The 26,839-nt window shown below is 44.8% G+C and overlaps 1 protein-coding gene across 1 annotated transcript in view; it reads left to right on the top strand.

Annotated features, from left to right (window-relative positions):
- Positions 1–9,728: 9,728 nt before the first annotated feature.
- LOC124034010 (ras-specific guanine nucleotide-releasing factor 2) overlaps positions 9,729–26,839 on the top strand; it is a 148,832-nt gene continuing 131,721 nt past the window's right edge. The window contains exon 1 of the mRNA XM_046346624.1: positions 9,729–10,380. Within this exon, the coding sequence (XP_046202580.1) occupies positions 10,105–10,380 (276 nt within the window). The 5' untranslated portion in view covers positions 9,729–10,104. The remainder of the gene's footprint in view (positions 10,381–26,839) is intronic.

The following is a 26,839-nucleotide window of genomic DNA, read 5'->3' as shown; positions in this document are numbered from 1 at the left end:
ATAAGTTACAAACAAAATAGTATGGTTGGTTAAGGGACAATAAAACCGCAGCCATCTCTCATCAAAAAGTGTTTTTTTTGTCCCGTTTGTGAATCTGTTCCTGCGTTCATCCCAGTCACCAGAAACCGAGAATTGGGTTAGGTGCATGTCTGACATCAATGTGTGTACAATTACAATGATAATTTAATATGGGTAATTTCATTGTTTTTTATATAAACATAAGTTATGACCTACTACATGAGTGTAAAAACCCACAAAACCTACCACGGGTTATGAGTCATAACCAGCCATAAAAAGTAATTAAATAATGCAATATATGTGACAACAGGTCTAAATATGTTATGACGCCTGGGCATCAAGTAAAGTGTTACCAAAGTTGACAGCAAATATGAAATGCAGCATGTACTGTATGTGTGGTAGGACTATGATATCATGCGGTTGACCATTTTTTACTGAACTAGAGAATTCATGTAAGCCATGTTAGGCCTAGGAGAGAGAGTGGTGATGAGTCATCAGTCAAAAAGCGGTTGTCTCACACACTCCGCCTTTCATTCCATCAACTCGACTGCCTAAACTGCGGGGCACCAGTGCCCAACAAGCTGAGAGCATCAACATTGCATACACACTCTAGCTGACTACATTCCAAAAAATGCTGGGTTGTTTGGATGACCCAACTGTTGGTTTGCAGGTATTGGGTAACTTGCGTTGTTTTCTTTAAACGGAGGAAGGTTGGGTTGTTGATGCTGGGTTATTGAGATATGATCAGATCAGAAGACTGGAGGTGTGGTTTAGTAGGGGCGTGGCTTTCAGAAAATAATTTTTGGACACCTGTAAGAGTAAATGTCATGCCGGTTCATCTGCTCTGTTGTATTATCACGTTAAGGTTGAACACTGACACTTTTGTAGCTTTACACAAGTGTATGTGTCCCTTAAGAGCATATGCATATCCCAATGTTGGGATAGTTTCCACTTTTTTGCAATATGTAAAAAATTATAATTTTATAGTACAATATGTAATGTGTAAAAACTATTCAAGGAAAATGTATGTGTACAAACTTAACCATGATGAACATGAAATTACATTTACTCTCACGGTTGGACAAAATAACTATCTGAAAGCCACGCCCCTAATATGCCAAGCCTCCTGAAGATGGGTTGGTTGTTTAGCCACAAAACAGACGAGTGCGCAACTATGGGGCAAAACAGAAGGGGTTGGCTTAGATTGTTGATAACATGTAAACTATATTAAGCCTCAAATGTTTATTAAAAACATAAACACATTTTCACAATGAGCACTTGTCTCTCAAATACATAGTTACAGTTGTTTGTTAGCTAGCTAGTTAGCAAATTTATATTAGCATAGGCGTGATATTAGTCAAAACACACAAAAAAAAACATGGTATCAAGAACAAGATTAAAAATGTAGCTGCAAGCAGCAATGCCAGGGTTCAAGCTGTGGGTTCACTTTGCCACCATTAGGACAAATTGGAAACATTTCCCTATTTATGCTTTCTGTACTCCTTACCATGCTTGCCAAATATCAATATTCAAAATCAAACAGATCGATCAATATGATTTTACTGAATTTTGGACAATGTTTATAATGTTGATTAATTTCAAACGTATTCTTCTCCAGAATCGCTGGACCGATAGGCACTAAATTTGGTACAGTATGTAGCATCTATGGACGCACGTCTTTCAACGCAACATTTTCCAATAGTCTAGCAAAAACAACATGACCGCTATAAGCCAATGAGCCATCATTCAAGTGTTTTCTTCTCCAACAGCACCACCATGTGGCCAAACTCTACAGGTTAGATTTGTCACTCATCTCCCTGAGCGTGTGTGCCATTACTCTGAGTCAAACCGATCAAGTGAAAAAAGATGTGCCTTTATAGCGCCACCATGTGGTCGATCTGCATGTGCTTGCATATGTTGTCTTGACAGTGTTTGGAACACACGTTTTTTTCCAATACTAATATCTGAGTCTGATTTATATGCATTTATGTGCCAGGTCATGCCCATCTGAATGTTTATTGTTGGTTTAGGTACTAGTCTGGAAAATGTTGCATTGAGTAACATTGGTCCATAGATGCTACATATCAAGTTTCTCGCAGATCGTTCGTTCGATGCCAGAGGAGTAGCTCTTTGAGTTTTATTTCTTACTAAATTCAGAATGGTGGAAAATCTATATTGGAAGAGACTATGGGTTCTCGAGGCAAATCTAATTTGATTTGTCACATACACATGGATAGCAGATGTTAATGCGAGTGTAACGAAAGGCTTGTGCGTCTAGTTCCAACAGTGCAGTAATATCTAACAAATAATCAAACAATTCCCCAACAACTACCTAATACACACAAATCTAAAGGGATGAATGAGAATATGTAAGTATATGCATGAGCGATGACCGAGCAATAAATGGTATAAAATACAGTATATACATGTGATATGAGTAATGTAAGACATGTAAACATTAAGTGTCATTATTTAGAGTGCATAGTATAAAGTGACTAGTGATCCATTTATTAAAGTGGCCAGTAATTGGGGTCTCAATGTAAGGCAGCAGCCTCTCTGAGTTAGTGATTGCTGTAGCAGTCTGATGGCCTTGAGATAGAAGCTGTTTTTCAGTCTCTCGGTCCCAGCTTTAATGCAGCTGTACTGACCTTGCCTTCTGGGTGGCAGTGGTGTGAACAGGTAGTGGCTCGGATGATTGAATTCCTTGATGATCTTTTTGGCCTTCCTATGACATCGGGTGCTATAAGGTGTCATGGAGGGCAGGCAGTTTGCCCTCGGTGATGCGTTGTGCAGACCACACCACCCTCTGGAGAGCCTTGCCGTTTCTGTACCAGGCTGTGATACAGCCCGACAGTATGCTCTTGATTGTGCATCTATAAAAGTTTGGGTGAGAAACCAAATTTCTTCAACCTCCTGAGATTGAAGAGGCACTGCTGTGCTTTCTTCACCACATTGTCTGTGTGAGTGGACCATTTCAGTTTGTGTGTGATGTGTACGCCGAGGAACTTAAAACTTTCCACCTTCTCCACAATTATGTTTTGTGTGAAGAGAGGGACCTATGTACCAATCTTTTGGACGCTAGCTAACATGGGGTGAGAGGCGTGACCATTGCATGTTAACCTCTCTGCGCACCGAACACGGTAGAGGGATGAAATTCGACAACATATCGCTACATAAATAGTCATATTAAACATTCATGAAAATACAAGTGTCTCACATGTTTCAAAAGTTGAGAATCTTGCTAATCCAACTGCGTTGTCAGATTTAAAAAAGGATTTACTGCGAAAGAATACGATGCGATTATCTGAGGATAGAGCCCCATAAAAAACAACTATTTCAACCAGCACAGGCGTAACAAATCACAAACTGCAATAAAATAAATAGGTTACCTTTGACGATCTTCCTCTGTTTGCAATCCCGATGCTCACTGTTATACAATTAATGGTCTTTTGTTTGATAAAATCCATTTTTATAGCCTAACATGAAATATTCACAACGTTCGAGGTAAATACACACCCAAAACGAGACTTTTCCAGTCATGTTTGGTTTCATTGCAATCAACTGTTTTTTTTGTAACACAACCAAACCAATGGGTCATTTCGCGGGACGTATTGACTGAAAGAAACTGATATGAAGACAACAAGTAATGACATCATTGTGCACCAATGATATGACCCCTGTTTCGTTGATTGACTATTTTAACCCAATGACCACTGATCGTCTTGAAATCTAGCTGGGTAGATAGCCTGGGTAGATAGCCAATGAGCTGAGGTAAACTGCAATATGTAATGTTTATGTGTTGGAAGACCAACCCATGTAGTAAATTCCGGCGTAAAGAGGTTAATTCGCCATTGACGATTCATACCAGAAGGAGCCACGCATGTTGCACACAGCATTCTTTTGGTAAAGAGCATATTCAGCTGTTTATATATCAATCAGTATGGCAACTAAGTCAGGGAAAGCTAAATCTAAGTCTAGATATACAGTATACAATTTTAGAAGAAATTGATCGAGGACTTTCCCGAATGGAGGAATATTAAAGTTAAATCTAGAATTGGCTTCCTATTTCGCAACAAAGCATCCTTCACTCATGCTGCCAAACATACCCTTGTAAAACTGACCATCCTACCAATCCTCGACTTTGGCGATGTCATTTACAAAATAGCCTCCAATACCCTACTCAACAAATTGGATGCAGTCTATCACAGTGCAATCCGTTTTGTCACCAAAGCCCCATATACTACCCACCATTGCGACCTGTACGCTCTCGTTGGCTGGCCCTCGCTTCATACCCGTCGCCAAACCCACTGGCTCCATGTCATCTACAAGACCCTGCTAGGTAAAGTCCCCCCTTATCTCAGCTTGCTGGTCACCATAGCATCTCCCACCTGTAGCACACGCTCCAGCAGGTATATCTCTCTAGTCACCCCCAAAACCAATTCTTTCTTTGGCCGCCTCTCCTTCCAGTTCTCTGCTGCCAATGACTGGAACGAACTACAAAAATCTCTGAAACTGGAAACACTTATCTCCCTCACTAGCTTTAAGCACCAACTGTCAGAGCATCTTACAGATTACTGCACCTGTACATAGCCCAACTATAATTTATCCCAAACAACTACCTCTTTCCCAACTGTATTTAATTCATGTATTTATTTTGCTCCTTTGCACCCCATTATTTTTATTTCTACTTTGCACATTCTTCCATTGCAAAACTACCATTCCAGTGTTTTACTTGCTATATTGTATTTACTTTGCCACCATGGCCTTTTTTGCCTTTACCTCCCTTCTCACCTCATTTGCTCACATTGTATATAGACTTGTTTATACTGTATTATTGACTGTATGTTTGTTTTACTCCATGTGTAACTCTGTGTCGTTGTATCTGTTGAACTGCTTTGCTTTATCTTGGCCAGGTCGCAATTGTAAATGAGAACTTGTTCTCAACTTGCCTACCTGGTTAAATAAAGGTGAAATAAAAAAATAAAGAATAAAAAATATTTTTTGAACGGAGAGAACATAGTTTTGGACTGGTAAGTTATTTTCATGCTAATGCCGTTGTTTGAAATTAATAATATAAAATGTTATTTGTGAAATGAAATAGCCTATTTGAGGCTGTTGAGGGGAGGGCAGGCCCACAACAATGGCCAAAGTTAAATGGAGACAGTTATAAAAAAATAATGGGAACACTAAAATAACACATCCTAGATCTGAATGAATGAAATATTTTTATTAAATACTTTTTTCTTTACATAGTTGAATGTGCTGACAACAAAATCACACAAAAATTATCAATGGAAATCAAATGTATCAACCCATTGGGGTCACACTCAAAATTAAAGTGGAAAACCCCACTACAGGCTGATCCAACTTTGATGTAATGTCCTTAAAACAAGTCAAAATGAGGCTCAGTAGTGTGTGTGGCCTCCATGTGCCTGTATGGCCTCCGTACAACGCCTGGACATGCTCCTGATGAGGCTCCTGGACAGTCTGTGGTGGATGGAGCGAGACATGATGTCCTAGATGTGCTCAATTGGATTCAGGTCTGGGGAACGGGCGGGCCAGTCCATAGCATCAATTCCTTCCTCTTGCATGAACTGCTGACACACTCCAGCCACATGAGGTCTAGCATTGTCTTGCATTAGGAGGAATCCAGAGCCAAGCGCACCAGCATATGGTCTCACAAGGGGCCTGAGGATCTCATCTCGGTACCTAATGGCAGTCAGGCTACCTCTGGCGAGCACATGGAGGGCTGTGCGGCCCCCCAAAGAAATGCCACCCCACACCATGACTGACCCACCGCCAAACCGGTGGGAGACATGGTTAAGAAAGAGTGTTCTGAACACTGATGTTAACCTTACTTGTTATAACCTTTTTAGACGAGACAGATTCCAAAGGTGGTGGAGTGGCAATCTTTACCAAGGACCACCTTCAGTGCTCGGTTGTCTCCACGAAGTCTGTCCCCAAACAATTTTACTTTCTGTTTTTCAGCATTAAGCTTTCAAATAGTTCTCTGTTGACTGTTGCTGGGTGTTACCGTCCACCATCAGCATTGGCATGTAACCTACTGTCCCAAAGCTTTCTCCTGGCCCAAGCTCATTTAATAACTACCATTGTGTCGCTGAGTTGTCATAATGTTTCAGCAAATGTACATTATCCCAAGGGCATTGAAAGACACAATGTAAGTAACCTAATTTATGTCCCTCTTTTACTGCCCTGAATGTCACTGCTGATCCTACAGCTATTGTATGCAGTGATCATATGCTTATGAACCAGAGTAATACTGTTAGCACTGAGGTGGTGTGCCCTAGCAGGAAGTTCAATGTGGCAGCTCACCCTGCACTAACATAAATAACCCGAGTATGTCTACCTTTGCTAAGCTTCTTAGTAAAACCAAGAAAAACAATCAAGCATCCCAGAAAAGTGTTAAAATATCTCATGTTAACATATGCAGCTTAAGAAAAGGGTTAATGAAATCAATAATTTGCTAGTAACAGATGACATTCATATTCTGACAATCTCTGAAAATCACTAATAATAATACCTTTGATGTTACAGTGGTAGCAATACATGGTTATAAGATTTACAGAAAATACAGAAATGCCAAAGGTGGAGTTGTGGCTGTTTATATTCACAACCACAATCCTGTAAAGCTTATAGACTATCTCATGTTAAATACTGTTGAAGTAATATGAATACAGGTTAATCTGCCTCACCTAAAGCCCATTTTTGTTGGAAGCTGCTACAGTATACACCACCAAGTGTTTAAAGTCAGTATCTGGATAACATGTGGAATGCTTGATAATGTATGTGATAATGATATATGTCGATAATGTATGTGATAATAATATGTCATGGAAATTGCAAGATTATGTTATAATGCTTGTATTGCATTATAATGGTTGTTTTATTCGATAGAATAGAGTGTTCTGTTAACTATTGTGTGTGTTCTACTGAGGATGGGCCTCTATGAGATAACACTGACAGAGGAGATTTACGATGTCTTTGGGTGATAAAACCTAAAGAGCATTCCAGAGAACATGAGGTAATGGTTCTGTGCTATGAAGTACCAGGAACGAGATTAGAACCTCGTTTTAGGGACCAAACTGAACGATAATTTATAGCGAATACTATTTGGCTATAGGATACTCCTTTCCATTTATAAAGTATTCCTTTGTGAATTGTTCCTAATATCTGTGGTTTGTTATGTCAACTAGGGTTGTGTATCTTTGTTATAAAAGATCTCAGTAGCCATTGAGTTGTCACTTTAAATGGTTCATTAGAAAGGGTGCATCATTGAAAGTCATTGCTATTGCAAAGCTCTTATTATTAAAGATGTAGTTTAAGTATAACTCTGACTCGTGTGTGAAGTTTGACTCTCTCCTCATTTGGTAATACAGAAATTAACCACCACAGATATCAATAGAGAGGTATATTTTATGGGTTATTTAAATATTGCCTGGCTTTCATCAGCCTGCCCACTCAAGAGAAAGCTTCAAACTCTAACTAGGGCCTGCAACCTAGTTCAGGTTATCAATCAACCTACCAGGGCAGTGACAAACAACACATGAATAAAATCATCAACATGTATTGATCACATCTTTACTAATGCTGCAGAAATGTGTTTTAAAACAGTATCCAAATCCATAGATGTAGTGATCACAATAGAGTAGCCATATCTAGCAAACCAAAGTTCCAAAGACTGGACCTAATATAGTATATAAGAGGGCTTTTTTTACCCCCTTTTTCTGCCCAACTTTGTGGTATCCAATTGTTTTTAGTAGCTACTATCTTGTCTCATTGCTACAACTCCCATACGGACTCGGGAGAGACGAAGGTTGAAAGTCATGCGTCCTCCGATACACAACCCAACCAAGCCTTCTTAACACAGCGTGCATCCAACCCGGAAGCCAGCCACACCAATGTGTCGGAGGAAACACCGTGCACCTGGCAACCTTGGTTAGCGCGCACTGCGCCCGGCCCACCACAGGAGTCGCTGGTGCGCGATGAGACAAGGACATCCCTACCGGCCAAGCCCTCACTAACCCGGACAATGCTAGGACAATTGTGCGTCGCCCCACGGACCCCCCCCGGTCGCGGCCGGTTACGACAGAGTTTCTGATGGCACAACTGGCGCTGCAGTACAGCGCCCTTAACCACTACGCCACCCGGGAGGCCCCTACAATAGGTTTTTTAATGCCTCATCTGTCAAGCCCTGACCTTAGAGATCCTTATTATTCTCTATGTTTGGTTGGGTCAGGGTGTGACTCGGGTGGGAAATTCTATGTTTTCTATTTCTTTGTTTTTGGCCGAGTGTGGTTCCCAATCATACTTAGGCAGCCTGTTTTCCACCTGAGTTTGTGGGATCTTGTTTTCTTGTTTTGCGCTTTCGTTTTTTTTGTCTTGTTATTTTGTTTTGGTGTCATCAATAAAAAGACGATGTATGCCTACCACGCTGCGCCATGGTCCACTCTTCATTCTCCAAACGAGAGCCGTTACAGAAGATCCCACCAAAAACGGACCAAGCAGCGTGGCCAGGAGGACTGGACATGGGAGGACATCTTAGACGGTAAAGGATCCTGGACGTGGGAGGAGATCCAGGCCGGAATGGATCGCCTTCCATGGGAGCAGACAGAGGCAGCAAGGGAGGAACAACGTTGACACCGGGGTGAGTGACCTCGAAGCAACACACGGGGAGATTGGCAGAGTCAGGGCTTAGACCTGAGCCGAGTCCCCTTGATTACTGTGGGGAGCGTGTGACTGGTCAGGCACTGTGGTATGCGGTCATGTGCACTGTGTCTCCAGCTTTGCTGCTGAACCTCTAACCAGAAGAAACACAATAAGGTTTCACCATCTTCGCTGCTGAACCCTGCTGAACCCCTAATAATAATAAATAGCTGCAGCAATGCCAGGGTTCAAGCTGTAGACCACTTTGCTACCATTAGAACAAATTGGACACATCACCCTAGGAGGAGCTACTTCTGCTCTCCTTACTAAATGTTGTCTTCTCCAGGACGGTTAAACCGATCGGCACCAAATTTGTTATATAGCATCTATGGATGCATATCTTTAAACGCAATATTTTCCATGACTCTTGCTCAAATGGAGATCCATAATAATAATAAAAACAATATGGCCGCAATAAGTCAATGAGCTTGCATTAATAACCTTTCCTGTCGAACAGAGCCACCATGCGGCCAAACTGAATCATATTTTACAGTTTAGCTAGACTCATATCCCTTAGCATTTGTGCCCAATTCCATCCCTTTGAGTAAAAATATCAAGAGATATAAACATGTGCCCGTTATCGTGCCGCTATGTCATTGATCTAAATGCTTAGATATGCTGAGTCTTGACAGTGTTTGGAACATGTGTACTAAAAATAGATTACATTAAAAACACCCAAGTGCTGGGTCAACACCGCATGAACATGAATAAAAACCAAAGGAACCCATTTTTAGGTAAACCCAACATGGCTGCGTCAAAATAACACAGCATGGGTAGTGTCCAATATTTAGCCAGCGCTGGGCTACCAAATAACACAAATTAGATGTTTTTTTAACCCAGCATTTTTCTGTGGAGAGAGAGAGAGAGAGAGAGAGAGAGAGAGAGAGAGAGAGAGAGAGAGAGAGAGAGAGAGAGAGAGAGAGAGGCGGTGTCAAAGCCAATTGTTGCTGATCTAGGCGGTGATTCGACCACACTGTTTGTCCTCACCAAGGTTTCCCCCTCTGCTTTGCGAACAATAACCTTTCCATTTTCTGCATCTCATAACCTACTCTTTCCTCCATCTGGGATTTGGTCTACCTTTCTTTTCAACGTTTGGCAGATGTGGACATGGATCGTATCTGGGTTTATTAAGAAGTCGTTGACTGGGTCTCTCTCGAATATGAGTTTCCCCGCAAGAGCTCTCACTTTGGCGGGGCAACTTTCCCGTGCACCTCGGCGCTCAGCCTGGTGATGCTTTGCCTGGTGACCACTTTCCCTCTTCATTCACTGAAAGGGGAAGTTTAAACACACACCGGCGGATTTGGTCTCGCATTCAATAGCCTACACACGGTTTTATAAAAAAACAAAAAGGAGTAAATTAAAATGCAGAAGAGTGTCAGGGTTAATGAGGGACACGCTCTGTTCCTCTCAGTCGTTGCGCGTAAGGAGGGTACCAAACGCGGTTATTTGAGCAAGAAGACCACGGAGAACAGCAGGTGGCACGAGAAGTTCTTTGCGCTGTACCAAAACGTGTTTTTTTACTTTGAAAATGAGCAGAGTGTACGACCCGCCGGGATTTACCTCTTGGAGGGCTGCACCTGTGAGAGCGTGCCTGTTCCGAAGGTCTCCACTGCGGGAAAGGAGACCCTCGACAAACAGGTGAGAGATAGACTTACGCAATCTGTGTATCTGTCTGTGGCTGCCAAACTTTCCCGCTGCAGCCTAAACTCTGATACCGGTAATATGTTTTCAGAACAGCTGCCCAGAGCATTCAGTCAACGAGAAAGGGAGAGGTAATGCAGTCTAGTAAAGCAGACGATCAGAACAAGATAGGGTGGTGAAGTGGACGTTGAAAGGATTATAGTGATGATGGCACTTAATTGGCTTCATGCAGTATTCAAAATGTCATCCTCTTTCCTATTTCCTACACCTCTTTCCTACACTATTCCTATAGTGTGAACAGTTCTCTTCCCACCCCTCTCATGTAGGCCTACACCCTGTGTTTTGGCAGCAAAATGTTATTCTCACTGATATGAAAATGACAGTTGCTGTCCACATTCAAATTTTCCTGTGTGTGAGTCATTTGAATGACATTTTCTGCATGTAGGGAAACCTGTTGAATGCGATCATATCATTGATTCATTTCAGGCTCTATCAAACATAAACAAATGATCTTATGGAATAGAGACAGTTGCTGTTGGAACTATATTTCAGTCACAAGCCATGGGTGCAGTATGTTATTAGATTTTGGCACTTATTATTGCCTTTATATCGATTCTGTTCCTGTTCTATGAGCCTTTGTGGTGACACGCACACATATTAAAGAGACAACTGAAAAAAGGAGAGAGAGAGGGATAGATGACAAAGGCTAGTGTTTAAAGCCTTGTGTAGGCCTGTGTCTCCTACAGAAAGCTTTTAAAGCCTTGTGTTGGGCTCAGTTAAAGTCTGTTTGTTTGTGTATGTGCATGTAGGGCAGAGTCATAAATGTCTATCTCTTTGCCCCTGGCTATAACCAGACATGATAACTCCTCCCTTTTGGCTCTGCACTGGTCTTAATTGGTTCTCCCCAGGGAAGAGCTGGACAACTATGGCTAAACTGAAGATGAGAGAGTAGGATAGGAGAAAGGGAGGAGGAGAGAAGAGATGGAAAGAGGAGAGGATAGGACAGAGGGGGGTGGAGGAGAGAAGAAATGGAAAGAGGAGAGATATAAAATGTATTCGTCACATACACAGCAAGTACAAAAGTTGCATCGAAACTCTTTTGCGCTAGCTCCCTCAACAATGCAATACCTGAATCAATAATAACAATGAAAAGAGTCAAGTAAAAAATAACAAGTAGTAGAAGTAATAGAAGAGGTAGTATGCATAGTAATAATGGACTGTATTTACAAGTATGAAGTGGGTAGTGGAATCAATAGTACAGTTGAAGTCAGAAGTTTACATACCCTTAGGTTGGAGTCATTAAAACTTGTTTTTCAAAACTAACAAACTATAGTTTTGGAAAGTCGGTTAGGACATCTACTTTGTGTATGACAAGTCATTTTTCCAATGATTGTTTACAGACAGATTATTTCACTTATTCCAGTTCACAATTGCAGTGGGCTAGAAGTTTACATACACTAAGTTGACTGTGCCTTTAAACAGCTTGGAATATTCCAGCAAATGACATCATGATTTTAGAAGCTTCTGATAGGCTAATTGACATCATTTGAGTCAATTGGAGGTGTACCTGTGGATGTATTTCAAGGCCTACCTTCAAACTCAGTGCCTCTTTGCTTGACATCATATGGAAATCAAAAGATATCAGCCAAAAAATTGTAGACCTCCATAAGTCTGGTTCATCCTTGGGAGCAATTTCCAAATGCCTGAAGGTACCAAAAGTGCAAATCAATTTCAGAACAACAGCAAAGGACCTTGTGAAGATGCTGGAGGAAACTGGTACAAAAGTATCTATATCCACATTAAAACAAGTCCTATATCGACATAACCTGAAAGGCCGCTCAACAAGGAAGAAGCCACTGTACCAAAACTGCCTTAAAAAAAACAGACTGCGGTTTGCAAATGCACATGAGATCATACTTTTTGGAGAAATGTCCTCTGGTCTGATGAAACAAAAATAGAACTGTTGGGCCATAATGACCATCGTTATGTTTGGAAGGAAAAGGGGGAGGCTTGCAAGCCAAAGAACTCCATCCCAACCGTGAAGCATGGGTGGCAGCATCATGTTGTGGGGGTGCTTTGCTGCAGGAGGGACTGGTGCACTTCTAATCATGAGGAGGAAAATTATGTAATTATATTGAAGCAACATCTAAAGACATCAGTCAGGAAGTTCAAGCTTGGTCGCAAATGGGTCTTCCAAATGGACAATGACCCCAAGCATACTTCCAAAGTTGTGGCAAAATGGACAAGTCAAGGTATTGGAGTGGCCATCACAAAGCCCTGACCTCAATCCTATAGAAATGTTGTTTGCAGAACTGAAAAGTGTGTGCGAGCAAGGAGGCCTACAAACCTGACTCCGTTACACCAGCTCTGTCAGGAGGAATGGGCCAAAATTCAACCAACTTATTGTGGGAAGCTTGTGGAAGGCTACCTGAAACGTCTAAACAATTTAAAGGCAATGCTACCAAATACTGATTGAGTGTATGTAAAGTTCTGACCCACTGGGAATGTGATGAAAGAAAAAATAGCTGAAATAAATCATTATCTCAACTATTATTCTGACATTTCACATTCTTAAAATAAAGTTTTGATCCTTACTGACCTAAGACAGCGAATTTTTACTAGGATAAAAAAAACTGAGTTTAAATGTATTTGGCTAAGGTGTATGTAAACTTCCGACTTCAACTGTATATATTAGAACAGCAGCGTTGACTGTGTGTGTGTGTGTGTGTAGGTTTGGATGTGTGGGTAGTCGGTGGAAATGCTTTCTAAGGTGCATATATTCTCTCCGGTGCAAATGGTCTCTAAGGTGCAGGTCTGTGCAGTCTGATGACCTGATGGTACTTCTTCTCTGAGCCTGTTGGTTCGAGACCTGATACTCCGATACCGCTTGCCAGATGGTAAGAGAGTGAACAGTCCGTTGCTCGGGTGATGGGAGTACTGGTTGATCTTTTGGGCCTTCCTCAAACACCGCCTGGTGTAGATGTCCTGGAGCCCCCCCCCGGTGATTTATGACACATGACACATTTCTTCAGGCGCCTGGGATTGATTGGTGGTGGTGTGATTGGACTATGTCAGGTACTCTGTGATGTGCACGCCGAGGAACTTTACGCTTTTTACCCTCTCCACTGTAGCCCTGTCAATGACAATAGGGGCATGCTCCTCCCCCTGTTTCCTGTAGTCCACGATCAGCTCCTTGGTTTTTCTGACGTTGAGGGAGAGGCTGTTTCCCTGGCACCACTACGACAGGGCTTTGACCTCCTCCTTGTAGGCTGTTTTGTCGCTGTTGCCGATCAGGCCCACCATCGTTGTGTCATCTGCAAACTTCATGATGGTGTTGGAGTCATGTTTGGCCATGCAGTCGGAATGGAGAATAACAAAGGTCCAACGTATTTTTCCCCCGAGTGAGCCAAGAGATGTGTTGATGGAATTTCGGGAGATCTTTCCTTAGATTTATTTTGTTAAAGTCCCTGGCTACAACGAATGCGGCCTCAGGATATGCTGTTTCAAATTTGTTGAAAGTCCTGTGTAATTCTTTGAAAATGTACACAGCCGTGATTCAAACACCTGTGAATTTTCTGGGGAGATAATGTGGTCAGCATTTCATCGTGAGGTATTCCAGGTTAGGGGGACAGAAAGTCTTAAAAGTTTTTACATTCAGACAATCACACCATGAGTTGTTGATCATGAAACATACTCCTCTGCCTTTGTTCTTCCCTCAAAGTATTTTTTTCCTGTCTGGCCGATGTACAGAAAACCCTGCAGGCTGTATAGCCGTATCAAGTACCTCCCCCGTTAGCCAAGTCTCAGTAAAACAGATTACAGTTTACAATCTCTCTGGTAGGAAATCCGACTACTTTAGCAGGTAATATACAGTGGCTTGCAAAAGTATTCACCCCCTGTAACGATTGTCTTCCTCTTCTGATGAGGAATAAGATGGATCGGACCAATGCGCAGCGTGGTAAGTGTTCATGTTATATTTATTAGAACAGAAACACTAAACAAAATAACAAAGAGAGTGAAACGAAAACGAAACAGTCCTGTAAGGTGCAGCAACAGAAAACAGAAAACAACTAGCCACAAATCATAGTGGGAAAACAGGCTGCCTAAGTATGGTTCTCAATCAGAGACAACGATTGACAGCTGCCTCTGATTGGGAACCATACCAAGCCAAAACCAGAAATACAAAACATAGAGCAAAAACATACAATGACCACCCCAATTCACGCCTGGACCAAACTAAAATAGAGACATAAAAAAGGAACTAAGGACGTGACACCCCCCATGGCATTTTTCCTATTTTGTTGCCTTATAACCTGGAATTAAAATTGATTTTTTTGGGGGGGGGTTGTAATCATTTGATTTAAACAACATGCCTCCCACTTTGAAGATGCAAAATAAGTTTTATTGTGAAACAAACAAGAAATAAGACAAACAGAACTTGAGCGTGTATACCTATTCACCCCCCCCCCCAAATTCAATACTTTGTAGAGCCATCTTTTGCAGCTATTACAGCTGCAAGTCTCTTGGGTAAGTCTTTATAAGCTTGGCACATCTAGCCACTGGGATTTTTGCCCATACTTCAAGGCAAAACTACTCCAGTTCCTTCAAGTTGGATGGGTTCTGCTGGTGTACAGCAATATTTAAGTCATACCACAGATTCTCAACTGGATTGAGGTCATAGCTTTGACTAGGCCATTCCAAGACATTTAAATGTTTCCCCTTAAACCACCCGAGTGTTCCTTTAGCAGTATGCTTAGGGTCATTGTCCTGCTGGAAGGTGAACCTCAGTCTCAGTTTCAAATCTTTCGAAGACTGAAGCAGGTTTCTCTCAAGGATTTCCCTGTATTTTAGCACCCTACATCAGTCCTTCAATTCTGACCAGTTTCCCAGTCCCTGCCAATGAAAAACATCCCCACAGCATGAGGCTGTCACTACCATGCTTCACTGTTGGGATGTTGTTCTCGGGGTGACGAGGTGTTGGGTTGGTGCCAGACATAGTTTTCCTTGATGGCCAAAAAGCTCAGTTTTATACTAATCTGACCAGAGTACCTTCTTCTATATGTTTGGGGAGTCTTCCACATGCCTTTTGGTGAACACCAAACATGTTTGCTTATTTTTTTCTTTATTAAGCAATGGCTTTTTCCTGGCCACTCTTCCGTAAAGCCCAGATCTGTGGAGTGTACGGATTAAAGTGGTCATATGGACAGATACTCCAATCTCTGCTGTGGAGCAGTGCAACTCCTTCAGGGTTGTCTTTGGTCTCTTTGTTACCTCTCTGATTAATGCCCTCCTTGCCTGGTCCGTGAGTTTTGGTTGGCGGCCCTCTCTTGACAGGTTTGTTGTAGTGCCATATTCTTTCCATTTTTTAATAATGGATTTAATGGTGCTCTGTGGGATGTTCAAAGTATCTGATATTTTTTATAACCCAGCCCTGATCTGTACTTCTCCAGAACTTTGTCCCTGACCTGTTTAGAGAGCTCCTTGGTCTTCATGATGCTGCTGGCTTAGTGGTGCTGCAGCCTCTGGGGCCTTTCAGAACAGGTGTATATATACTGAGATCATGTGACAGATCATGTGACACTTAGATTGCACACAAGTGGGCTTACTGGTTACACCAGATCTTAAGTAGGGGCTTCATAGCAAAGGGGGAGAATACATTTGCACGCACCACTTTGCGTGTTTTATTTTTCTTCTTATTATTATTTTTACCTTCACCAATTTTGAATATTTTGTGAATGTGATTCCATGAAATCCCCGTCAAAAAAATCAATTTAAATTAAAGGTTGTAACGCAACAAAATAGGAAAAACGCCAAGGGGGATGAATTTTTTACATTTTATTTTTTTATTTAACTTTTATTTAACCAGGTAGGCAAGTTGAGAACAAGTTCTCATTTACAATTGCGACCTGGCCAAGGTAAAGCAAAGCAATTCGACACATACAACAACAGAGTTACACATGGAGTAAAACAAACATACAGTCAATAATACAGTAGAAAAATAAGTCTATATACAATGTGAGCAAATGAGGTGAGATAAGGGAGGTAAAGGCAAAAAAGGCCATGGTGGCGAAGTAAATACAATATAGCAAGTAAAACACTGGAATGGTAGATTTGCAGTGCAAGAATGTGCAAAGTAGAGATAGAAATAATGGGGTGCAAAGGAGCAAAATAAATAAATAAATACAGTAGGGGGAGAGGTAGTTGTTTGGGCTAAATTATAGATGGGCTATGTACAGGTGCAGTAATACTTTTGCAAGGCATTGTACTATTGTATCAGCATATCGATTGCGCAACCAGGGCTGGAAAAAAATTAGAATAGCAATGATCCAACTTCTGCGACGCATATAAGGCCCTGCCCCGCTCTCCTTTCGAAAAAGCTGACCACGACTCCCATTTTGTTGATCCCTGCCTACAGACAGAAACTAAAACAAGAAGCTCCCGCGCTGAGGTCTGTTCAACGCTAGTCCGACCAATCTGATTCCACACTCCAAGACTGCTTCCATCACGTGGACTGGGATATGTTTCGTATTGCATCAAACAACAACATTGACGAATACGCTGATTCGGTGAGCGAGTTCATTAGAACGTGCGTTGAAGATGCCGTTCCCATAGCAACGATTAAAACATTCCCAAACCAGACACCGTGGATTGATGGCAACATTCACGTGAAACTGAAAGCGCGAACCACTGCTTTTAAATCAGGGCAAGGTGACCGGAAACATGACCGAATACAAACAGTGTAGCTATTCCCTCCGCAAGGCAATCAAACAAGCTAAGCGTCAGTATAGAGACAAAGTAGAATCTCAATTCAACGGCTCAGACACAAGAGGTATGTGGCAGGGTCTACAGTCAATCACGGATTACAAAAAGAAAACCAGCCCCGTCACGGACCAGGATGTCTTGCTCCCAGGCAGACTAAATAACTTTTTAGGCCGCTTTGAGGATAATACAGTGCCACTGACACGGCCCACAACCAAAACATGCGGACTCTCCTTCACTGCAGCCGACGTGAGGAAAACATTTAAACGTGTCAACCCTCGCAAGGCTGCAGGCCCAGATGGCATCCCCAGCCGCGCCCTCAGAGCATGCGCAGACCAGCTGGCTGGTGTGTTTATGGACATATTCAATCAATCCCTATCCCAGGCTGTTGTTCCTACATGCTTCAAGAGGGCCACCATTGTTCCTGTTCCCAAGAAAGCTAAGGTAACTGAGCTAAACAATTACCGCCCCGTTGCACTCACTTCCGTCATCATTAAGTGCTTTGAGAGACTAGTCAAGGACCATATCACCTCCACTCTACCTGACACCCTAGACCCACTCCAATTTGCTTACCGCCCAAATAGGTCCACAGACAATGCAATCGCAACCACACTGCACACTGCCCTAACCCATCTGGACAAGAGGAATTCCTATGTGAGAATGCTGTTCATCGACTACAGCTTGGCATTTAACACCATAGTAACCCTCCAAGCTCGTCATCAAGCTCTAGACCCTGGGTCTCGACCCCGCCCTGTGCAACTGGGTACTGGACTTCCTGACGGGCCGCCCCCAGGTGGTGAGGGTAGGCAACAACTTCTCCACCCCGCTGATCCTCAACACTGGGGCCCCACAAGGGTGCGTTCTGAGCCCTCTCCTGTACTCCCTGTTCACCCATGACTGCGTGGCCACGCACGCCTCCAACTCAATCATCAAGTTTGCGGGCGACACAACAGTGGTAGGCTTGATTACCAACAACGACGAGACGGCCTACAGGGAGGAGGTGAGGGCCCTCGGAGTGTGGTGTCAGGAAAATAACCTTACACTCAACGTCAACAAAACTAAGGAAATGATTGTGGACTTCAGGAAACAGCAGAGGGAACACCCCCCTAGTTTTAAGTTCCTCGGCGTACACATCACAGACAAACTGAATTGGTCCACCCACACAGACAGCATCGTGAAGAAGGCGCAGCAGCGCCTCTTCAACCTTGGAGGCTGAAGAAATTTGGCTTGTCACCAAAAGCACTCACAAACTTCTACAGATGCACAATCGAGAGCATCCTGTCGGGCTGTATCACCGCCTGGTACGACAAATGCTCCGCCCACAACCGTAAGGCTCTCCAGAGGGTAGTGAGGTCTGCACAACGCATCACCGGGGGCAAACTACCTGCCCTCCATGACACCTACACCACCCGATGTCACAGGAAGGCCATAAAGATCATCAAGGACAGCAACCACCCGAGCCACTGCCTGTTCACCCCGCTATCATCCAGAAGGCGAGGTCAGTACAGGTGCATCAAAGCTGGGACCGAGAGACTGAAAAACAGCTTCTATCTCAAGGCCATCAGACTGTTAAACAGCCACCACTAACATTGACAGCTGCAACTGTATATGCATTCGTAAATCAAGACCTTTCTTTAGTTGGCTCTTGGATGGTGCAACTGTTGAGAATCTGAGTCTATGGTTGTTGTGGGGGAAAGGGGTTGTATTTTTATTTATTATGGATCCCCATTAGCTGCCAAAGCAGCAGCTACTCTTCCTGGGGTCCAGCAAAATTAAGGCAGTTGATGCAGTTTTAGAAATATTACAATACAATCACAGATTTCACAACACACTGTGTGCCCTCAGGCCCCTACTCCACCACTACCACATACAGTGGGGAGAACAAGTATTTGATACACTGCTGATTTTGCAGGTTTTCCTACTTACTTACAAAGCATGAGGTCTGTAGTTTTTATCATAGGTACACCTCAACTGTGAGAGACGGAATCTAAAATCCAGAAAATCTCATTGTATGATTTTTAAGTAATTAATTTGCATTTTATTGCATGACATAATTATTTGATACATCAGAAAAGCAGAACCTAATATTTGGTACATAAACCTTTGTTTACAATTACAGAGATCATACGTTTCCTGTAGTTCTTGACCAGGTTTGCACACACTGCAGCAGGGATTTTGGCCCACTCCTCCATACAGACCTTCTCCAGATCCTTCAGGTTTCAGGGCTGTCGCTGGGCAATACGGACTTTCAGCTCCCTCCAAAGATTTTCTATTGGGTTCAGGTCTGGAGACTGGCTAGGCCACTCCAGGACCTTGAGATGCTTCTTACGGAGCCACTCCTTAGTTGCCCTGGCTGTGTGTTTCGAGTTGTTGTCATGCTGGAAGACCCAGCCACGACCCATCTTCAATGCTCTTACTGAGGGAAGGAGGTTGTTGGCCAAGATCTCGCGATACATTGCCCCATCCATCCTCTCCTCAATACGGTGCAGTCGTCTTGTCCCCTTTGCAGAAAAGCATCCCCAAAGAATGTTTCCACCTCCATGCTTCACGGTTGGGATGGTGTTCTTGGGGTTGTACTCATCCTTCTTCTTCCTCCAAACACGGCGAGTGGAGTTTAGACCAAAAAGCTCTATTTTTGTCTCATCAGACCACATGACCTTCTCCCATTCCTCCTCTGGATCATCCAGATGGTCATTGGCAAACTTCAGACGGGCCTGGACATGTGCTGGCTTTGAGCGAGGGGGACCTTGCGTGCGCTGCAGGATTTTAATCCATGAAGGCCTAGTGTGTTACTAATGGTTTTATTTGAGACTGTGGTCCCAGCTCTCTTCAGGTCATTGACCAGGTCCCGCCGTGTAGTTCTGGGCTGATCTCTCACCTTCCTCATGATCATTGATGCCCCCACCTTCCTCATGATCATTGATGCCCCACGAGGTGAGATCTTGCAATGCAAATGAATTACTTAAAAATCATACAATGTGAATTTCTGGATTTTTGTTTTAGATTCCGTCTCTCACAGTTGAAGTGTACCTATGATAGAAATTACAGACCTCTACATGCTTTGTAATTGGGAAAACCTGCAAAATCGGCAGTGTATCAAATACTTGTTCTACCCACTGTATGTGTATATGTATGAATGTTTATGTATACATACAGTTGAGGTCAGAAGGTAACATACACCTTAGCCAAATACATTTAAACTCAGTTGTTCACAATTCCTGACATTTAATCTTAGTAATAATTCCCTGTATTAGGTCAGTTAGGATCATAACTTTATTTTAAGAATGTGAAATGTCAGAATTATAGTAGAGAGAATAATTTATTTCAGATCAGAAGTTTACATACACTCAATTAGTACATGGTAGCATTGCCTTTAAAATGCTTAACTTGGGTCAAATGTTTTGGGTAGCCTTCCACAATAAGTTGGGTGAATTTTGGCCCATTCCTCCTGACAGAGCTGGTGTAATGGAGTCAGGTTTGTAGGCCTCCTTGCTCGCACATGCTTTTTCAGTTCTGCCCACACATTTTCTACAGGATTGAGGTCAGGACTTTGTGATGGCCACTCCAAAACCTTGATTTTGTTGTCCTTAAGCCATTTTGTCACAACTTTGTAAGTATGCTCCATTTGGAAGACCCATTTGCAACCAAGCTTTAACTTCCTGAATGATGTCTTGAGATGTTGCTTCAATATATCCACATAATTTTCCGACCTCATGATGCCATCTATGTTGTGAAGTGCACCAGTCCCTCCGGCAGCAAAGCACCCCCACAACATGATGCTGCCACCCCCGTGCTTCACGGTTGGGATGGTGTTCTTCGGCTTGCAAGCTTCCCCCTTTTTCCTCCAAACATAACGATGGTCATTATAGTCCAACAGTTCTATTTTTGTTTCATCAGACCAGATGATATTTCTCCAAAAAGTATGATCTTTGTCTTTATGTGCAGTTGGAAACCGTAGTCTGGCTTTTTAATGTTGGTTTTGGAGCAGTGGCTTCTTCCTTGCTGAGCGGCCTTTCAGATTATGTCGATATAGGACTCGTTTTTGTCACGTTCTGTCCATCGTTCGTATGTGTTTTCCTTGTTTTAGTGTTGGTCAGGACGTGAGCTGGGTGGGCATTCTATGTTGTGTGTCTGGTTTGTCTATTTCTATGTTTGGCCTGATATGGTTCTCAATCAGAGGCAGGTGTTAGTCATTGTCTCTGATTGGGAACCATATTTAGGTAGCCTGTTTTGTGTTGGGTTTTGTGGGTGATTGTTCCTGTCTCTGTGTTTTGCACCAGATAGGGCTGTTTTTGGTTTTCCACGTTCATTGTTTTGTAGTGTTCATGTTTATCCGTTTTTTGATTAAACATGAGTCAATATAACCACGCTGCGTTTTGGTCCTCCTCTACTTCACCACAGGAAAACCCTGACAGAATCACCCACCAACCAAGGACCAAGCAGCGTGGTAACGGGCAACGGCAAAATCGGCAGCAGGAGAAGGAACAGAGGCAGCAGCAACAGGAGCAGCAGCAGCAGCAGTGGGAGATGCTGCACTATTTGGATAAATGGACTTGGAGGGAGATCCTTGACGGAAAAGGACCCTGGGCAGAGCCATGGATGGAATTGGAGCTGTCGGCGAAGCAGAGTGCTGAGTCTGAGAGTGTGGAGGATGTATTGGACAGAGTAGAAAGAAAGCTGTTGGTTTGGCATAGTATGCACGGCATACCAGTGCCAGCACCACGCATCAGGCCTACAGTGCGTCCCGCCTGTCCAGAGCTGCCGGAGCCTTCCTCCTCTCCAGCGCAGCCAGAGTCTCCCGCCCGTCCGGCACTTTCAGAGCTACCGCCCCTCATGCCAGAGGCGCCAGAGGCCCTCATTCCAGAGGCACCAGTGCTCCTCAGTCCAGCGCTGCCAGAGCCTTTTTCTCCAGTCTGCTCAGCGCCGTCTGAGCTACCTGTCTGCCCAGCGCCGCCAGTTCCGCCAGTGCCGCCAGTCTGCCCAGCGCCGTCTGAGCTACCCATCTGCCCTGCGCCGTCTGAGCTACCAGTCTGTCCAGCGCCGCCAGTGCCGCCAGTCTGCCCAGCGCCGTCTGAGCTACCCGTCTGCCCAGCGCCGTCTGAGCTACCAGTCTGCCCAGTGCCGCCAGTCTGCCCAGCGCCGTCTGAGCTACCAGTCTGCCCGGATCCGCTAGTCTGCCCTGCGCCGCCAGTGCCGCCAGTCTGCCCAGCGCCGCCAGTGCCGCCAGTCTGCCCAGCGCCGCCAGTGCCGCCTGTCTGCCCAGCGCCGCCAGTGCCGCCAGTCTGCCAGGATCCGCCAGTCTGCCAGGATCCGCCAGAACTGCCAGGATCTGCCAGTCAGCCAGGATCTGCCAGTCAGCCAGGATCAGTTAGATCCGCCAGTCTGCCAGGATCCGCCAGTCTGCCAGGATCCACCAGTCTGCCAGGATCCGCCAGTCAGCCAGGATCCACCAGAACTGCCAGTCAGCCAGGATCCGCTAGTCTGCCAGGATCCGCCAGTCTGCCAGGATCCACCAGTCTGCCAGGATCCGCCAGTCAGCCAGGATCCGCCAGAACTGCCAGTCGGCCAGGATCTGCCAGTCGGCCAGGATCTGCCAGTCAGCCAGGATCTGCCAGTCAGCCAGGATCCACCAGTCTGCCAGGATCCACCAGTCTGCCAGGATCCGCCAGTCAGCCAGGATCCGCCAGAACTGCCAGTCGGCCAGGATCTGCCAGTCGGCCAGGATCTGCCAGTCGGCCAGGATCTGCCAGTCGGCCAGGATCTGCCAGTCAGCCAGGATCAGTTAGATCCGCCAGTCTGCCAGGAACGCCAGTCTGCCAGGATCCGCCAGTCAGCCAGGATCCACCAGAACTGCCAGTCAGCCAGGATCCGCCAGTCTGCCAGGAATCGCCAGTCAGCCAGGATCCGCCAGAACTGCCAGTCGGCCAGGATCTGCCAGTCAGCCAGGATCTGCCAGTCAGCCAGGATCCGCCAGTCGGCCAGGATCTGCCAGATCTGCCAGTTGGCCAGGATCTGCCAGTCGGCCAGGATCTGCCAGTCAGCCAGGATCTGCCAGAACTACCAGTCAGCCAGGATCTGCCAGAACTACCAGTCAGCCAGGATCCGCCAGAACTGCCAGTCAGCCAGGATCCGCCAGTCTGCCAGGATCCGCCAGTCTGCCAGATCCGCCAGGATCTGTCAGTCGGCCAGGATCTGCCAGTTGGCCAGGATCCGCCAGTCGGCCAGGATCCGCCAGTCGGCCAGGATCAGTTAGATCCGCCAGCCAGCCAGGATCCGCCAGTGTGCCAGGATCCGCCAGTCAGCCAGGATCCGCCAGAACTGCCATTCGGCCAGGATCTGCCAGTCAGCCAGGATCTGCCAGTCAGCCAGGATCCGCCAGTCGGCCAGGATCTGCCAGTCTGCCAGGATCATTTAGATCCGCCATTCAGCCAGGATCCGCCAGTGTGCCAGGATCAGTTAGTCAGCCAGGATCCGCCAGAAGTGCCAGTCAGCCAGGATCTGCCAGATCCGCGTGTCAGCCAGGATCTGCCAGTCAGCCAGGATCTGCCGGAACCACCAGCCAGCCAGGATCTGGTAGATCCATCAACCTGCCTGAGCTTCCTCTCACTCCTGAGCTTCCTCTCACTCCTGAGCTTCCTCTCACTCCTGAGCTTCCCCTCACTCCTGAGCTTCCCCTCACTCCTGAGCTTCCCCTCGGTCCCGAGCTTCCCCTCGGTCCCAAGCTACCTCAGTCCAGTGGGGCCCATTGTTAGGTTTCCTAGGCCAAGGTTAGCGGCGAGGGTCGCCACTCAAGGGACACTAAGGAGGTGGACTAAGACAATTATGGAGAGGGGTCCACGTCCAGCGTCAGAGCCGCCACCGCGGAGAGATGCCCACCCAGACCCTCCCCTATATAGATACTTTTGTACCTGTTTCTTCCAGCATCTTCACAAGGTCCTTTGCTGTTGTTCCGGGATTGATTTGCACATTTCGTACCAAAGTAAATTCATCTCTAGGAGACAGAATTCGTCTCCTTCCTGAATGTTATAACGTTTGCGTGGTCCCATGGTGTTTATACTTGCGTACTTTTGCTTGTACAGATGAACGTGGTACCTTCAGGCATTTGCATCTCAGTAGTCAAACGCTTTTATCCTTCCTATGCACTGTTACCTGACCAGGGCCCGGTTTCCCGATAGCGATGGAATTTAGTCTCACACGTTTTTTTAACCGTGCATCTTTCCTACAACGGTCGAATATGTAACATGCGTTTCCTAAAACACCTTGCAGAGACAACGGTCTCTAAGTGCATCATTGAAACATGTGTTGATACTGATAGGATCCAAAGAAAGGGAGCGCAGCTCTCGGATCAGCTTTCTCTATTCAAATCTTACCTTAAAATGATTATTTCACAATATTTACAACGGATTAGACGGATCAGCACCTGTAGAAATATTACTATCTAAATGAATTAAAACACTGATATGATTTAAATCACCCTTTCTTTGGATCCTACTAGTAGGCTACACATGTTAGGCTACAAACCATGAAATATATTAAGACAAATTACAAGTCGCACCTTGATCCATCAGTGGTGAGGGCGTGTCTGTTCTGTAGGGAGGAGGGAGGAGGAGACAGTGTTTTTTTCTTGTTCCAGGCTGGTAGGGTTGTTTTCTGTCCTGGGTGGGTGGTGTACAGGCTTAGGGTTGTTTTCTGTCCTGGGTGGGTGGTGTACAGGCTGGTAGGGTTGTTTTCTGTCCTGGGTGTGTGGTGTACAGGCTGGTAGGGTTGTTTTCTCTCCTGGATGGGTGGTGTACAGGCTTAGGGTTGTTTTTTGTCCTGGGTGGGTGGTGTACAGGCTTAGGGTTGTTTTCTGTCCTGGGTGGGTGGTGTACAGGCTTAGGGTTGTTTTCTGTCCTGGGTGGGTGGTGTACAGGCTTATGGTTTTCTCTGTCCTGGGTGTGTGGTGTACAGGCTTAGGGTTGTTTTCTGTCCTGGGTGGGTAGTGTACAGGCTGGTAGGGTTGTTGTCTGTCCTGGTTGGATGGTGTACAGGCTGGTAGGGTTGTTTTCTGTCCTGGGTGGGTGGTGTACAGGCTGATAGGGTTGTTTTCTGTCCTGGGTGGGTTGTGTACAGGCTTAGGTTTGGGGATGACTCTGGACCTATACATTGGAGGGACTAGGTGTAGCGTAGCCAACAGGCGAACGGACTGCCTAGTAAACTACCTGTTGGAGCAGACAAAAATGGCAATGTGGAAGACTAGGAAACCTAAGATACAGAGAGCGGGGTGTGGTCTCGCCTGACATTGGAGCATGTACAGTGCATTCGGAAAGTATTCAGACCCCTTGACTATTTCTACATTTTGTTACGTTACATTCTTATTCTAAAATTGACATTTTTCTCATCAATCTACGCATAATGAATGGATTCCACCTGTGGTAAATTCAAGTGATTGGACATGATTTGAAAAGGCACACACCTGTCTATATAACGGCCCACAGTTGACAGTGCATGTCAGAGCAAAAACCAAGCCATGAGGTCGACAAAATTGTCCATAGAGCTCCAAGACAGGATTGTGTCGAGGCACAGATCTGGGGAAGGTACCAAAACATTTCTGCAGCATTGAAGGTCCCCAAGAACACAGTGGCCTCCATCATTCTTAAATGGAAGAAGTTTGAAACCACCAAGACTCTTCCTAGAGTTGGCCGCCCAGCCAAACTGAGCAATCGGGGGAGAAGGGCATTGGTCAGGGAGTTGATGGTCACTCTGACAGAGCTCCAGAGTTCCTCTGTGGAAATGGGAGAAACTTCCCGAAGGACAACCATCTCTGCAGCACTCCACCAATAAGACCTTTATGGTAGAGTAGCCAGATGGAAGCCACTCCTCGGTAAAAGGCACATGACAGCCCACTTGGAGTTTGCCAAAATGCACCTAAAGGACTCTCAGGTCTCTGGTCTGATGAAACCAAGATTGAACTCTTTGTTCTGAATGCTAAGTGTCACTTTTGGAGGAAACCTGGCACCATCTCTACGGGGAAGCATGATGGTGGCAGCATCATGCTGTAGGAATGAGGGAAAGATGAATTGAGCAAAATAAAGAGATCAGGACTGGGGCAAAGGTTCACCTTCGAACAGTTAAACGACCCTAAGCACACAGTCAAGACAACGCAGGAATGGCTTCGGGACAAGTCTCTGAATGTCCTTGAGTGTCCCAGCCAGAGCCTGGACTTGAACCCGATCAAACATCTCTGGAGAGACCTGAAAATAGCTGTGCAGCGACGCTCCCCATCCAACCTGACAGAGCTTGAGAGGATCTGCAGAGAAGAATGAGAGAAACTCCCCAAATACAGGTGTGCCAAGCTTGTAGTGTGATACCCACAGAGGCTCGAGGCTGGAATTGTTGCCAAAGGTGCTTCAACAAAGCACTGAGTAAAGGGTGTGAATACTTATGTAAATATGATATTTCTGTTTTTTATTTTTCAATAAATTAGCAAACATTTCTATAAACCTATTTTTCTTTGTCATTGTGGGGTATTGTCTGTAGATTGTGGAGGGGAAAAACGATTTAATCCATTTTAGAATAAAGCTGTAAGGTAACAAATTCTGGAAAAAGTCAAGAGGTCAGAATAATTTCTAAACGTGGGGGGGCTGGTGATCCATCTGGGGGAGTTTTGTAGGGGTGTGGCGTGTGAGGGGGGGCTTGTTTCAAATTTTCTAGCTCT

The sequence above is a fragment of the Oncorhynchus gorbuscha genome, linkage group LG04 (genome assembly GCF_021184085.1).
Source record: "Oncorhynchus gorbuscha isolate QuinsamMale2020 ecotype Even-year linkage group LG04, OgorEven_v1.0, whole genome shotgun sequence".
In the NCBI taxonomy this organism is placed as follows: domain Eukaryota; kingdom Metazoa; phylum Chordata; class Actinopteri; order Salmoniformes; family Salmonidae; genus Oncorhynchus; species Oncorhynchus gorbuscha.
Note: the sequence above shows the minus strand (reverse complement) of the source record. Positions and strands in the feature narration are given on the sequence as shown.